General features: G+C 44.2%; 2 protein-coding genes across 3 annotated transcripts in view; both read right to left on the bottom strand.

Moving 5' to 3' along the window:
* The window catches only part of LOC147018342 (uncharacterized), a 67,845-nt gene extending 64,661 nt beyond the window's left edge, over nucleotides 1–3,184 (bottom strand). The window contains exon 1 of one of the 2 annotated variants that reach the window (XM_085897912.1): nucleotides 1,766–3,184. In XM_085897912.1, coding sequence (XP_085754038.1) covers nucleotides 1,766–3,038 — 1,273 coding nt within the window. In that variant the 5' untranslated portion in view covers nucleotides 3,039–3,184. The remainder of the gene's footprint in view (nucleotides 1–1,765) is intronic. The other variant, XM_085897911.1, reaches the window with a different exon arrangement.
* A 2,128-nt stretch (nucleotides 3,185–5,312) lies between these two features.
* RPL32 (ribosomal protein L32) lies at nucleotides 5,313–10,736 on the bottom strand. Its single transcript, XM_085897910.1, has 4 exons — nucleotides 10,582–10,736; nucleotides 10,099–10,199; nucleotides 8,906–9,087; nucleotides 5,313–5,502 (listed from the first exon to the last, which is right to left on the bottom strand). The coding sequence occupies exons 2-4, from the start codon at nucleotides 10,192–10,194 to the stop codon at nucleotides 5,373–5,375; spliced, it is 408 nt and encodes a 135-aa protein (XP_085754036.1). The 5' UTR covers nucleotides 10,195–10,199; nucleotides 10,582–10,736; the 3' UTR covers nucleotides 5,313–5,372.
* Nucleotides 10,737–14,122: the final 3,386 nt, after the last annotated feature.

Raw genomic sequence — 14,122 nt, 5'->3', positions numbered from 1 at the left:
AAATATTCTCTAAATTCAAACCACAACTTTAAAATTGTTCCTTAATTGTTTTTTTTTTTTTAATTTCATTAAATATCCGTACGATTTATTTTCTCAGTCGGTTTGATTCCAAAGTCATAAACTTTAGAACAATTTCTATGATAAAAAATTATCATAACCTTATTAATAATTTACCGTTTTACAATTTTCAATTAAGTATTTTTGATAATTATATTATAATGATAATTTCCTATCATTTAATGTTTATTTTATTTATTGGTTTTGTACCATTATTATAAATTGAACGGTTTGTGTGTTCAAGAAATGAGGATATTATTTCACTCATCATTCATAATCATTCAAGGGGAGACAACCTGTTATAGTTATTTTAGCTGTGCTAAGTCTTATCTCCCTTGGTTACAAAAAGTCAAATTTATAAACTGGAATTTTTTGTGATGTGTTCATTGAAATCTAATCACGGCAGATGAGTTTTACGCTTAATAGTTTATTTCATAAACAAATATCCATGACAATACCTGCTGGTGCCGATGTGCTCGCCGATCCAAAGAAATTCTGTAATTCGCGAACGGGAATCGGTCGCTGTCTGCTGCATCAAGCGCACGTGTTTGGTTCCCTTGGCATGACTTTTGAGCGTGCTTTCGCCCATGTTCAAAATATCGACAACTTTCTTGCACACATGGCATCTTGCTTTGTGGATGGACACCCTTTCTAGCCAATCCCGATAGTCGGGATGGCTGAGCCACGCGGTGTTGAAATAACAAACTTTGGACATTTTGCTTCTCCGTTCTGGAGCCGAAAAGTTTCTCCGCGCAGAGACGATCATGCAGTTACTCAAGTCAATATGCTACTGACAGGGAGATTATGGTGGCGTCATCGATCAACAGCCAATTAATTGTTCGAGCATATATTTCCAATGCTTTTCATCGGTTGATATTTTATTACACTTTACAACCGCATACAGAATCAATGAACATAACCCTAATCCAGGTCAATCAATCCTTTGGCGGCAAAATGACCGATATCGGCTTATTTTCTTACAAAAAAAACAAACAAAAAAACAGGATAGAAATATGTAAGGGACAGTGCACACAAAAAAGGTTTATTTTCCAGGAGTTTCCAAGAGTTTCTTCTTTTTTCCAGGACTTTCAAGGAGTGTGTGTGTGTGTGTGTGTGTGTGTGTGTGTGTGTGTGTGTGTGTGTGTGTGTGTGTGTGTGTGTGTGTGTGTGTGTGTGTGTGTGTGTGTGTGTTGTCTGGCTTCCTTCTTGGGACCAAGGTGCAGTAATTGGTCTTTATTTTGATCTTTTTTTTAAGACAGACAAGACAGGAATTTTTCGACAGGAATTGTACTCTGGGTGCCGAAAAAAAAAGTCACCTACTCTTCGGAAAAAGACATTGCACGGGGTATTTTAAGTCCACGAATGACCAGTGCCTGTAGGCAGATACTCTCATTTAACATCGTTCAGATGGACAGCACAAAGTCTTTTGCTGGGTCGAGATTCAAACCCAGGCTGGACAACTTGGAGGAGAGCACAGTTACATCTCGACTATCCAGTGAACCTGCAGGTGCACAAAGTTGCCGAGCAATTGGCAGAATACGCACAAAAGAATAGCTTAAAATTTACCAACCAGCTTCACTTTGCAAATGGAACTACAATTTTATCAATCATGGCAGTGAATATACAGACTGTACAATCTGGACAAATATCCAAGTAATCAATATGCAGCAATAAAAAGAAAAAAAAAACGATGAAAAGGATAACTCACCTCCATTGTCCTCAGCAGTAAACAGTAACGCCAACACAACTAAAGCGCCCAGCAGTGCAAGGCAGAAACCGAATTTACAAACGTTGGACAGGTAGCGCTTGTAGAATACATCCCTCAACTTGGCGTCACCATATGCCTTGTGCAGGGCAGACCCACCAGATTTTGAAATCCCATACTTTGTAGTCTGGGTTTTACCAAGTGGTTGGTATTTTGAAGCAAAGGAAGAGCTTGGATCCAGGTCTCTCCTCGATGAGCTCAATGCACCACCTCGATAAGACAAGCTGCTTGGTGAAACTAGACCGGCAGATTGACCCCTGTAGGGTTGTCTCAACCCATCACCGGATGTCGCACCTCCGATTTCAGTTGATCTCACAGCACCAACTCCTCTCGAGAGTGGGAGTGTCTCACGAGAAGACAAGACCGATGATGTTGATGGACACCAGTCTTTGCTCGAGTTATCTATCCCATATAAAGATCCCACTCTACCTTTAATTAATGGAGAACCTGACCAAAGGCGATCTCGTTCAGATTGGGACAATCTAGGGACCTGTTGGCCGTTTACATTAATCATGCCCATGGATCTCCTTGAAGGTACATCATGAGGATTATTAATCACTTGGGTTACTTTGGTGGAGGTTCCATATTTCTTGAAAAGAGAATCGCCTGGCAGGAAGGTCGAAGTATGTGTGGAATATCTTGAGCTGAGAGTATTGTTGTATCTCTCCGTCTCAATCACATCACGCCCATAACCCTGATCCGGCATGTCTTCAGCCTCCATTGGTTCTTCTGCATCATCATCATCATCATCATCATCATCATCATCATCATCATCAAAACGCTCTTCTTGAAACTCTCTGATCTTGTTCCCAGAAGCAACAGTGTGAGTCTTCGGAAACACACTTGGCATTGATCTCCGCCCAGGGCTCAAGACCGACGACTTGCTGGACCCTACGTGGCTCCAACCTGAAGCGGCACCAGCTCTGGGTGCCTTGCTCAGCGAATAGACAGAGGATCTCCCCCTGGCAGGCTGTTCGACAACCTCGGAATCACTATCATCCGAGCTGAAAGGGAGGTGAGCCGAGGCACGCACAGCCTTCTTGACCTTGCCCTTTTCCTCTTCCAACTGCGTTAACTTACGGATCAGCACACTTCGAGTGGTACTCGTCACAGGCCCAGGGTTATATCCCAGTCCTTCCAACCTCCGTCGTAGTTCGCTATCCTCCAATTCGCCATTCTCATGTTCGTATTTCAGCTTACCAGACCTGCGACTCATGCTTTCCACAATGTATAAACAGGATGACGTATAATTACGATTGACTCGTCTTCCACACACACGACGAGGAGGAGGAGGAGTTCCTCTTCCGGGCGGGAAACGGACACCACGCTAACGCCGCGAACGCCGTTTTGGCCGCGACAAGCCCGTCACAACTTTTTCCTTCTTTTAATCAAATGTTTCCAGGTTTAATGGAATCTAAGTACCAAAAAAAAAAAAAACACTGAATGGCGAAGCATCTGAATGGAAAACCCAATATCGAAGCATTTGCACACGACGAACGCTAGAATGACTGACGCGAACTACTACGCCGTGGCCATCATTCGACGCGCAACTAGCCGGTATACACTGTACGAGTCTTGCAACATGTCGTCACCAATCGGCAAACATTGACCGAAATCGTCCCATTTCATGCAATAAATTGTTGAATTAAAGCCGTGTCAGCAAAACTCAAAAAAAAACAGCCCATTTATTCAACTCACCGTTATTGACCCGTTTGGAAAACATAAAAAAAAACTCGAAAAGTATTTCTGCTGATACCTTTACCTTAGAAAAGTGAAATGCAAAGCCGCCAACAATCCTCGTTAATAAAATATATATATATATATATATATATAGGACCGCGGCTCCTGAAGCTCGCCCAGATCAGGAGCAAGTGAATGACGTCATAAAATATCGAAATTTTGTTCATGTGCACAACGACTGGTCACGTGATTGATTGAATGCAACGCCTGCTGTAGTTTTGGGGAAAAAAAATTGTTGTTGCGTTTTCGGCCCGATTTCAACCCGTTAATGAGCGCAGATTTTGATGCGGTCGATACACCTTCGTTAGGCACCAGATATGAAGCTTGTGGCCAAATTTCATCAAAATCGCGTGTTTGGTTCAAGTGTTTACACTCAATGACTGACATCTCCAGACACTGCTCGAGTCCAGGAGAGCTAAAATAATAATAAATAAATAAACGCAAATTAATTCCCCCATAACACCACACGACCACAACCATTTTACTGAGCATCTACTGTCCCACTTGAGGTGAACGGTATCAAGATGTAGTCTTCAAATCACCGGCTTTAACTCATTTTTTTGAAATAAGTAAAGGTTTTCAGATCATGAGTGGTAGTCTCAACCACCAATGGCTTCAATCGAGGTACCTGTTTTATCTCACCCAACAAGACGTTTTGGCCAGCCAAGGTGCTGGTTCACATGCAGGAGGACATCCACAACGGGCAACATGGCTGCCTCCTTCCCTCTCACCCATTTACCTGAAATCAGTCCATGGATCCTTTTCACAGGCGAAGCATCACACAAAATGATATTGGTCCCAACAGTCGAATTGGTGACATGTCACTCATAACCTTTTATGTGCTCACTTTCAGGAAATAGTCATCAAATGGAACAGCTTTTGCAGATTTTGCAATTTACAGACTTGAATCACTATTTTTTTTTAAAAGAGGACCTTCTTTTACAAATCACATCAACTTAAAAAAAAAAAAACCCAAATAACATTTCATAGTGAGCTTGAGGTTGCATCCTTGCCAGGAACGTGGCTGGAGGAAATAATGCTGTGCACCCCCCCCACCCCCCCCGTAGTGACACCGTTTAAAGTCCATCCGAGGGACCATGCATCTATACCTGGGTCCTGCTTGCAACACCCTGGGATGAGTTTACAGCTGGGTCAGCATTCAAATCCAAGCTGGAGAGGCAAGTCTGAAAACTACAATGACGTTTCAATGTATTCACCTCACTTTCAACAACAACAAAAACCCATTTGAAAACCTGTTATTGCCCAACAGAAGAATTTTATAAAGAAAACCTGCTACTCCCATCTTCAAAAACAGAATGGTACTGTGGAGCACATGCAGTACATCTGCCAGGCTGAACCATTTTTAATCCCACGAATGGGCCAGATCTGGATCCAGACCTGAACCAAAACCAAATGGCCTTATTGTCACCAAACAAACTCATCCACCAAATTTTGTCATAACCAAACCACAACTTCTTGAAATATCATGCTGCACTGTACAAACATCATTTTTGGCTCCATTTCTCAATGGTGAAGAATCACTTATATTCTCGAATCCAAATCTCCTCCAAAATCAAATCGATTCGTTACACACGCAATCTATCCATGTTTTGTCAATAACTTTGGGATATCCTGCTCACAGACAAACAAACGGATGAAAACACCCTCTGCCCACCTTCAGGGGTGGAGGTAACAATAAAACAAGCAGATAAAGAACTTTACTCAACTCGATACAAAGCAGACAAAGGAGTCTGAAAGTGAGTGTTTATTCCACACGAGCATCAAAGGAAAAATGCTTCCAATCAATCATTTATTCATTCTCTTCACTACGGAGCCGAGCATTGGGGTTGGTGAGTTTGATCGCAAGCTGTGCCGCCCTCTCGACAATAGTCTTGCGCTTCTGCGACGAGACGTCGTGAGCAATCTCTGCACAGTGAGACCTGCAAACCAGAAGCACGGGTCGGGGGAACAACACTGAAGAGATTCTGGTTTGAGATTTTGTATGCAAAGCACAAATGGGCACAAGATGTCATGAAGTTGAACCAAAACCCACAGTGACAACCGATCTAACTCGACCAACAAATGGATTTTGTTCCTGCTCGGTGTCCAAGGACACAGACAACCTGCAGAGAATGGAATGAGACAAAACGTGCACACACAAACAAACCGTAAATCACAAGTTGATACATTTGCAAAGTAAGAATGATGAGAAAACTACTTTTTCATATGAATAATGTTGCAGCAAAAAACACTTAAAACTTGTCCAGGGAGCCGCCGATAGGTTGCCAACTCTTCATTCCGATGTGCTGGTCGACCAACCAATGCCAACAGACGGGACGCCCAGTTTAACACCCATCCGAGGGATGGCACCCACTCATGCCTCGCAATGATGTTAATATTTCTTCTTCTTGTACTTGTAACATTTAACCTCCTCCAAACCACCGGTAATTACATTGAGCTTCCAGTTGTGCTTGAAGTCTCTTATTTTGTATGAAGCTTTTTTGAAGCTTCCTTTTCTTTTGTATGCAGTGCCCTCTGTAAATTGCGGCTGGAATTTCGGCAGGGTACAGGCGATAGCTCACCTACACTTCGTGAAGGATATCATGGGATTTTTTTTGAGAGAGACAGACATCAGATAGGTTGTTTATATGCATGAGGAACAAAATTTAACCCAATCCAGTCTTGGGACACTCCAGCTTCCACCAGGACAGAAGAGGAGAGGATTCAATTGACCACGACATGTGGACTGTATGAGTTGAGGAAGTCCAGAAAGCCAGGAATGAAGATGGAATTGCATGCAGCAGGCAGTGAACTTGCCAAGCAAAGGAGGATGCCAGACTGTTTCGAATGCTCATTTTGGTGCATCATCGGTGCAGCACTCAACAAATGCCATGACCTCTTTTTTGACATTTCAGGTCTCTGGCCATTGCTGAGAGAGAAGTAGCAACATGTCCCGAGTTGTAGAACCATGAATATGATGGAATCCAAACCGATGGTTAGAGATTAGTCTGTGTGAGGTGTAGGTATTGGTTTCCTGCACTTATGTCCTAAAATAACCAACGATTCCTTGTTAAGGCCCAGTCACACCTTAACGTTTTAGCCAGCTTATGCCGATTTTTGGAAAATTTGTCTAAAACGCTGGTACACGTCGAATACGTTATGGGTAAGTTTTGATAACATTGAGAGCACGCTGAAAAACAATGTCATACGTCGTAGTACGCTGGCTTTAAACGTTGTACATTTCAGTTGTCCTCAAATTTTCCATGCTTGAAATTTTAAGACTTATGCCGGCATATGACTCACACGTTCCGCTACGCTGGCCATAAGTTGTCGGCACGTTACACGATCGTTGACACACGTCGACACACGTTACTTGTAAGGTGCTCATAAGTCGAAACACGTCGAGGTAATGGTTAGCGTCAGTGTTCCAGACTCCCTGGTTTTTTGTTTTGTTTTGTTTTTTCTTCCTACCTTCGGTCTGATGGTGATTTTGACACCGATTTCTAGTGCAGTTATAATATAATATAATTAATAGGCTGCCGCTCAACAATTTAAATCGAAACCGCACTGTACACTGAACACCGTCATACCGAAGAAAAAAAAAACCGGGAGTCTGCAACACTGACGCTAACCATTACCTTGACGTGTTTCGACTTATGAGTACCTTTCAAGTAACGTGTGTCTGTGTGTCAACGATCGCATATCGTGCGTACAACTTATTCCCATCGCATGCGGGGCGTGTGTCATACGGCAAGTACGTCGTAAAATTTTCAACATGTTTAAAATTACAAGAGACGTACTCCATTTAATACGACGTAGGATAGCGTACTTTAGCGTTCTATTCACGCATACGAAACTTACTCATACCGTATTCGACGTGCGCCAGCGTTTTAGACGCATTTTTCAGAGGTCGGCATACGCTGGCAAGATCGCCAAGGTGTGACTGCGATGTTGACACTTCCATTTCTGCGGCGGTTATGATTTGAATCGTTGTGCAGCAGCCTTTTCATAACCTACGCCAAGTCATCGTCGGCGATGCGTGCAGCGCGCTATGCCTAAGTTAGACTATCGTTGGGCATAGGTTGTGAAGGCCGACAACAGGTTCAGCATTCGTTGGTACAAGTTATCTATAACACAACGAAACGTTCAAAGTCCGTTACTAATACGTTATGCATCAGACCAAGTCGTTATGAATACGTCCGAATCTTTAAAAAAAACATCAAAAGTTCAACGTAAGCCAGCGTTTTACATACATTTTAATACATTGCCATAGCTGGCTAAAACGTCAAGGTGTGACTGGGCCTTAACCAAGGTATCCAGGAAGGCCAGAGATCAAAAGTTTCACAAATGTGAGCTTGACCAACTGCGAGAAAAAAAAACAATCAACGGTGCTGTGCATTGTATTAATGGTAACACTCAGAGATGACAAAAAATGTCAACCGAGAAGCAAAACAGCATTGTCGCTACACATGATAATTGGGGAAAGGGCTTTCATGATCATGTTGACCACCACTGCCAACAACAAAGGGACCCCATGGTGGTGCCAAAGATAGACATTTCTCCTCCAGAGACAAAATATGTGAAATAGAAAAAGAAAGAAAAAAAAAAAAGCCTCGTAAGATCACAGATATCACTAGCACCCAGAGCAGATGGTCCACATTCCCATTCATCTTCTTCCATCAACAGTCTGGTTCCTTCCACACCCAATTCAGCAGGCAACATCACAATGAGAAACAAAACCCTCAAAGGAAATCACAGATTTGGCAGTCTTTACTGCTCAACACACTGTGCCATTTCCACCAGACTCGTCTCATAAAATGACACATCTAAGTGACGAGAGATTAATGATGTCACAGGCTGTGGTTGAAATAAATCTACAGGGAGGGGGATACAGAGCAGAAAAACAAGATAATTTTACATTTGTTTGTGCACAATACCAATTACATCATTCATAAACTCTAACTTGCGATATTTCCTCAAACGCCACTTAAGGAATCACACAAAGGGAAGCAGCTGGAATGATGACCTACATCTAACCCAGTCCAGATGAAAGCTGCTTCTGCATCTGAGTAACATCACAGTTGAAGAATACAAATCAAGGTGGGATGGTGGCATAGTTGGAAAGAGTGTTTAACTTTGCAACATAAAGATGTCACAGGCTTTCTTCCATTTATCCCTACTAAAACGAAGGAACAATGGAATGGGTCGCACTGTATTGATTTTCCTCTCAATAATTCAAGGAACCGCTGAGCACAAGAAAGCACAGCAGTTACATTCAAGAGGGTCTGGCTGCACAGGAATGGAAAATAAGTCAGGTGCACAGAGTAACAAATGGGCACTCACCTGTTGCTCATCATGAGGACCTCAAGTTCACGCACGTTGTGGATGAGAAGCTTGTGGAATCCAGACGGCAGCATGAACTTGGTCTTCTTGTTGCTTCCATAACCAATTTTGGGCATGCGGCGCTGCCCCTTGAACCTCCTCCGGACACGATTGTCAATTCCCTTCGGTTTACGCCAGTTTGGCTGAAAGCGAGGGGAGTGTGGTTAAGACAGCGGAAAAGACATCTGATCTTGACGATCTTAGGTTTCTGGAGAAGCCTTAGGAGCCAGCATGATGGTTGCATGCAGGAGAAAACAGGAGCAAAAATACTTGCAATCACTTGAGGGGAGGCGTGGGCAGGACAGTGGGGCAGTGGGGGTGGCGTGGGCAGGACAGGGGGAACGGGGAGCATGGGGTGGGGATGGCATGGACAGGATAGGGGGAGCGGGGTGGGGGTGGCGTGGGCAGGACAGTGGGAGCGGGGTGGGGGTGGCGTGGGCAGGACAGTGGGAGCGGGGTGGGGGTGGCGTGGGCAGGACAGTGGGAGCGGGGTGGGGTTGGCGTGGGCAGGACAGGAGAAGAAGGGGGTGGTGGCGTGGGTACGACAGGGGGAGCGGGGGGTGGGGGCGTGGGTAGGACAGGGGAGCGGGGGGTGGGGGCGTGGGTAGGACAGGGGAGCGGGGGGTGGGGCGTGGGTAGGACAGGGGAGCGGGGGTGGGGGCGTGGGCAGGACAGGGGGAGCGGGGGTGGGGGCGTGGGCAGGACATGGGGAGCGGGGGTGGGGGCGTGGGCAGGACAGGGGGAGCGGGGAGCAGGGGGTGGCGTGTGCAGGACAGGGGGAGCGGGGTGGGGGTGGCGTGGGCAGGATAGGGGGAGCGGGGTGGGGGCGTGGGCAGGACAGGGGGAGCGGGGGTGGGGGCATGGGCAGGACAGGGGGAGCGGGGGTGGGGGCGTGGGCAGGACAGGGGGAGCGGGGGTGGGGGCATGGGCAGGACAGGGGGAGCGGGGGTGGGGGCATGGGCAGGACAGGGGGAGCGGGGAGCAGTGGGTGGCGTGGGCAGGACAGGGGGAGCGGGGTGGGGGTGGCGTGGGCAGGATAGGGGGAGCGGGAGTGTCGGGTATCACGATGTATTTCCACCAATATTTATGGTTATTTTGTTGCACGACGTAATTTTAAAAAACAAATGTGTTGTAAATCAACACGAGGATTTCACCTTCACTCTGTCATAGCGATCCGAGTGGTGGCGAACGAACTTCTTTAAACGTTTCTTGACGATCTTCGGTTTCCGGAGGGGTTTGAGGGCCGGCATGATGGCTGCATGCAGGGGGGGGGGGGGGAGAGAGAGAGAGGGAGAGAGAGAAAATATTCAATCACTTAATTACTCAGCTGATAATTATCTGATAACAACAAGAGGATGATGATGATGATGATGATGATGATGATGACACAAAGCTCGCTTCAAATCCCACGAAGTTCAACAACAGGCCCATCAGTATTTCCGCCCCCGACAACTGCCAACAGTAGGACGACGCTTCTTCCCGTCAAATTACATTTGTAGTGATACAGAGAAGAGCTCGGTTAAATTTCCTGTGGCACATTTCAAACCCGCAGAGACAAACATTTATCAATATACAAACGTAATAAGTTTCCAGCAACAACAGGAGAAGAAAAACTCAAACGGATGGCATTCAATTACCTCGATTGGCGAAGATTCCGATCCACGAGCCCGACGGACACCAACGTTGGAAAATTCAAAATGGTGGAAAAGAGATTATCAGGATATTACTTCCGGTTGCTTAAAGATGTTCCTTTAAACTCTCGCGGAGTTTTCGATTCCAACGAAAGCGTTATGACTGTATGTTAAAATGAAGCGTAAATCAATAGTATATTAAGAAAAAAAAAAGCATACGCTCGAACGATGATTTGTATGTTCTGTGGACAAACCTGAACGCCCCTTGCATGTTCCGGATGTGGCGCGCCGTGATTACGTAATACGTTTCAGATTACGTAATACGTTTCAGATTACGTAATACGTTTCAGATTACGTAATACGTATTGCTTGAGTGCTTGAAGTCATGGGCGAACGTTCTCAACGTTGATTGGTCATGGAAGGCACCCCCTGGTTATGGAACCAATATGCAGAAGATGAGACATGATTTTGTTGCACATCTTTGTGGTGTGGTGTGGTGTACGTGTTCCAAAACTCGGTGATGTATTGGTTCGAGCTTTAATGTGGTATAAAAGATATCCGAGACCTTCAGATTCCGAGTCAAGTCTTTATTAAACCTGAACCACCACCATGAAGTTCTAAAAACCCCTGCTAAGAAACCCCGGACCAGAAATCCTCCGATAAACCAAAGCTAAAGCATATTCACACACACACACACACACACACACACACACACACACACACACACACACACACACACACACACACACACACACACACACACACACACAACGCCACTCAGAAGAGCCCATACCTCCGCCAGGCTGCTAAGTTTACACTATGTTTCCCACTGAGAGGGATCTGGATTCGGACCAGAACTAAAATTGAATCGCCTTGTTCTTGTCACCTCACCAACTCATTCACCAAGTTTCGTCGAAATCCAAACACAACTTTTTTTTTTTCAGATATCTTACTATATGTCGTTTTTGGGCCAATCTCTCAAGTCCAAAATCACTGAAAAATTCTCGGATCCAGATCCGGATCTTCACCAAAATCGAATCATTTAGTTCGTATCACATACCGAAAATCTCTACCAAATTTAGTCCAAATGAGTTCGTCCTTGTAACACACCCAACCTGTCCACAAAATTTCATCCGAATCCGTCCACAACTTTTTGAGATATCCTGTACACAAACAAACAAACAAACAAATGAAATTGCTCGTTAAGCAAGGAATTGCCAGAATAACTTTGTCATATCGCCATGATCTCTGAAAAAACAAAAACCGAGAAATCAATTTTGTTCTTATAAGTCGATTGTGCTACTGTTTAATGAGTTATAGCACTTAGTTTGGTCATGATCATAACTTGGAAGTCAATCGGACTTGAAATGGCGTTTTTATCGCAATTTGAAATTTTTGACCCGACCCCCCTGACATTCGACCCCCGACCGCTAAGAAGGGTGTTGGTGTGACACCCCAATGAGACATATGGTTGGATGCAGAATTGGAAGATGCACATTTTGGATTTGGTTTGAAGTCGATACGACCATTTTAGCGGACGTGATTGCGAAAATAAGAATTTAGGTTTTTCGGTAACCTTGACTTGACCTTTGACCAAGATTCACCAAAAACGACAAGTGTCTAAGTTGGACCATGGCCGACGCCTCGACCCAGTTTGCTCATGATCGCTAAAATGGTGTGGCTGCTACAGGGTAAACAAACACACAAACAAACAGACAGAATGACACACACAACTGACCAACATTATTGCCGAAATCCAAAGGATTCCGGTCTTGAAAGCAAAACAATCTTATTTTTATACGTCCTTTAAATGCCCCATCAGTGTTTTCAATGGAGAATTTAGTGGCACCTTCCCTTTCTTCATTGTTCTTGTGCTTGCCTGATTGAAGGTGTTTATTGTAATTTTAAAAAAGAATATCATTATCACATCAATCACAATGTTTTGTTTCTTGGTCAAATGGAGATATTTGTATGAAAAGATTGAATGTGTCTTTGTTGGTTTGAAGGTGTTTTTTATAACATTTATATTCATGATTACAAACATCGCAGTATGTTGTATTCACCATATTTATATAACAAAACTTTACTTAAAATAAAAAAATTGATGAAAATTCCATATAATTTATAGGTGAATCTGTGTTTAAAACAATTTTATCTTCCAACTTTTTTCACTTAATAAATAAATTGTGTCAAGACACAAAAGACAAGTTTCAATCAATCTCTTCCTTTGTAAAAGATACTGAGAAATATGTCGAGGATGTAAAATTGAATAAAGATAACTATAGCAACTATTGGATAAAAACAATTATGGTAAATAATATGAGTTCTTCCATTTCCTTCAGTGGAAAGGCTTTTAGTATACCTGGAAGAACATCAATTAAAGTCGCTCAAACAAAAGATTCTCCTCTCCTTCTGGCAATATATTCAAAACTAGAAAAAGCAATGAAACAAGAAAAAGTATCAAAAAAGAAAAACCTTATGGATGACGTTTAAGAAAGAAAAGATAAGACAATCTGCAATATGCAAGGAGAAATTTGTATTTTTTTCAACAACCCTAAAGATGTACATCCTGATGAAATAAAGGATGTTAATATATCAGGTGAAATGACATTTCGTTCAATAGTAGTTAAGGATCATTTTAAAATTACCTTTAATATAAAAAAATGTAGTAGTGGAATCTGTTAATGAAAAAAAGTATATAGATATAGCGTTACGGATTGGAAGCCTCTTGCACACAGACAGTCAGCAGTCCCAAAGTTCAGTTATTTCGATAAGTGTGTGTTTATAGTTATAACCCTCCCTATGTCAAAAGGGAATTTCATGTGTGCGCTGCGAGTTATTTTGTAGTTAGTTTTTTTTTGATATTCCCCAACAACAACATCCTGCTTCCTTCCGCCACCCAACCAAACCTTCGCGCACCGACTCCATTATCCATGTGTTTTTGGCTAAAGGCGTGGGTGGAGCCTCCATCGCCTCAGATCGAGGCTCCGCTCGGAAGAAGGGCAGGGAGTGTTTCCTCCAGCCAATGGACGAAGAGCGAGCAAAGCCGAGGCGCTCCAGCCAATGGGAAGCCAGAAGACCAGAAACAACCACAGAGCCTCTTCGGGGGGCGGGCCACCGACACGCCACCTGTCCAATGGGAGGCAGAGTTACCTCAGGACGGATCCCTCCCACCTGCCAGGAGGGGTTGAAGAATTGTCAGTGCGATCCATCTGGGTCATTTCGTCTGGTCTGCTGGCCATCTTCCGTCTTGGTGCTGGCTGGCGTCTGCCACTTTGTCTTGGTTCCTTGGTACTTGGTGCGAGGTTGTCTGTGTGGGTTCGAGTCCCACCATGGTGGTTGGAGTGTCCGATCTTCCCAAGCTCCACAAGGGCAGGTCGGCAAGCCGAGCGAACGCGGCCAGGTACCAGCAGAACTCTGACCCTCCAGTTCGCATTTCCTCCTGGGCTGGGGGTCCGAATAAAGGCCGGCCGGCGCCATTTATTTTTGGTGTGTGTGTGTCTGTAGTGGTGCCGTCCCATAAGTAGAAATTGTATAAGTGTTGATT

This window comes from Eptatretus burgeri, chromosome 10, assembly GCF_056783735.1.
Source record: "Eptatretus burgeri isolate ZD-2024b chromosome 10, Ebu_testis_v1, whole genome shotgun sequence".
Lineage (NCBI taxonomy): Eukaryota > Metazoa > Chordata > Myxini > Myxiniformes > Myxinidae > Eptatretus > Eptatretus burgeri.
The sequence above is the reverse complement of the archived record's forward strand: the minus strand, read 5'-3'. Positions and strand labels throughout refer to the sequence as shown.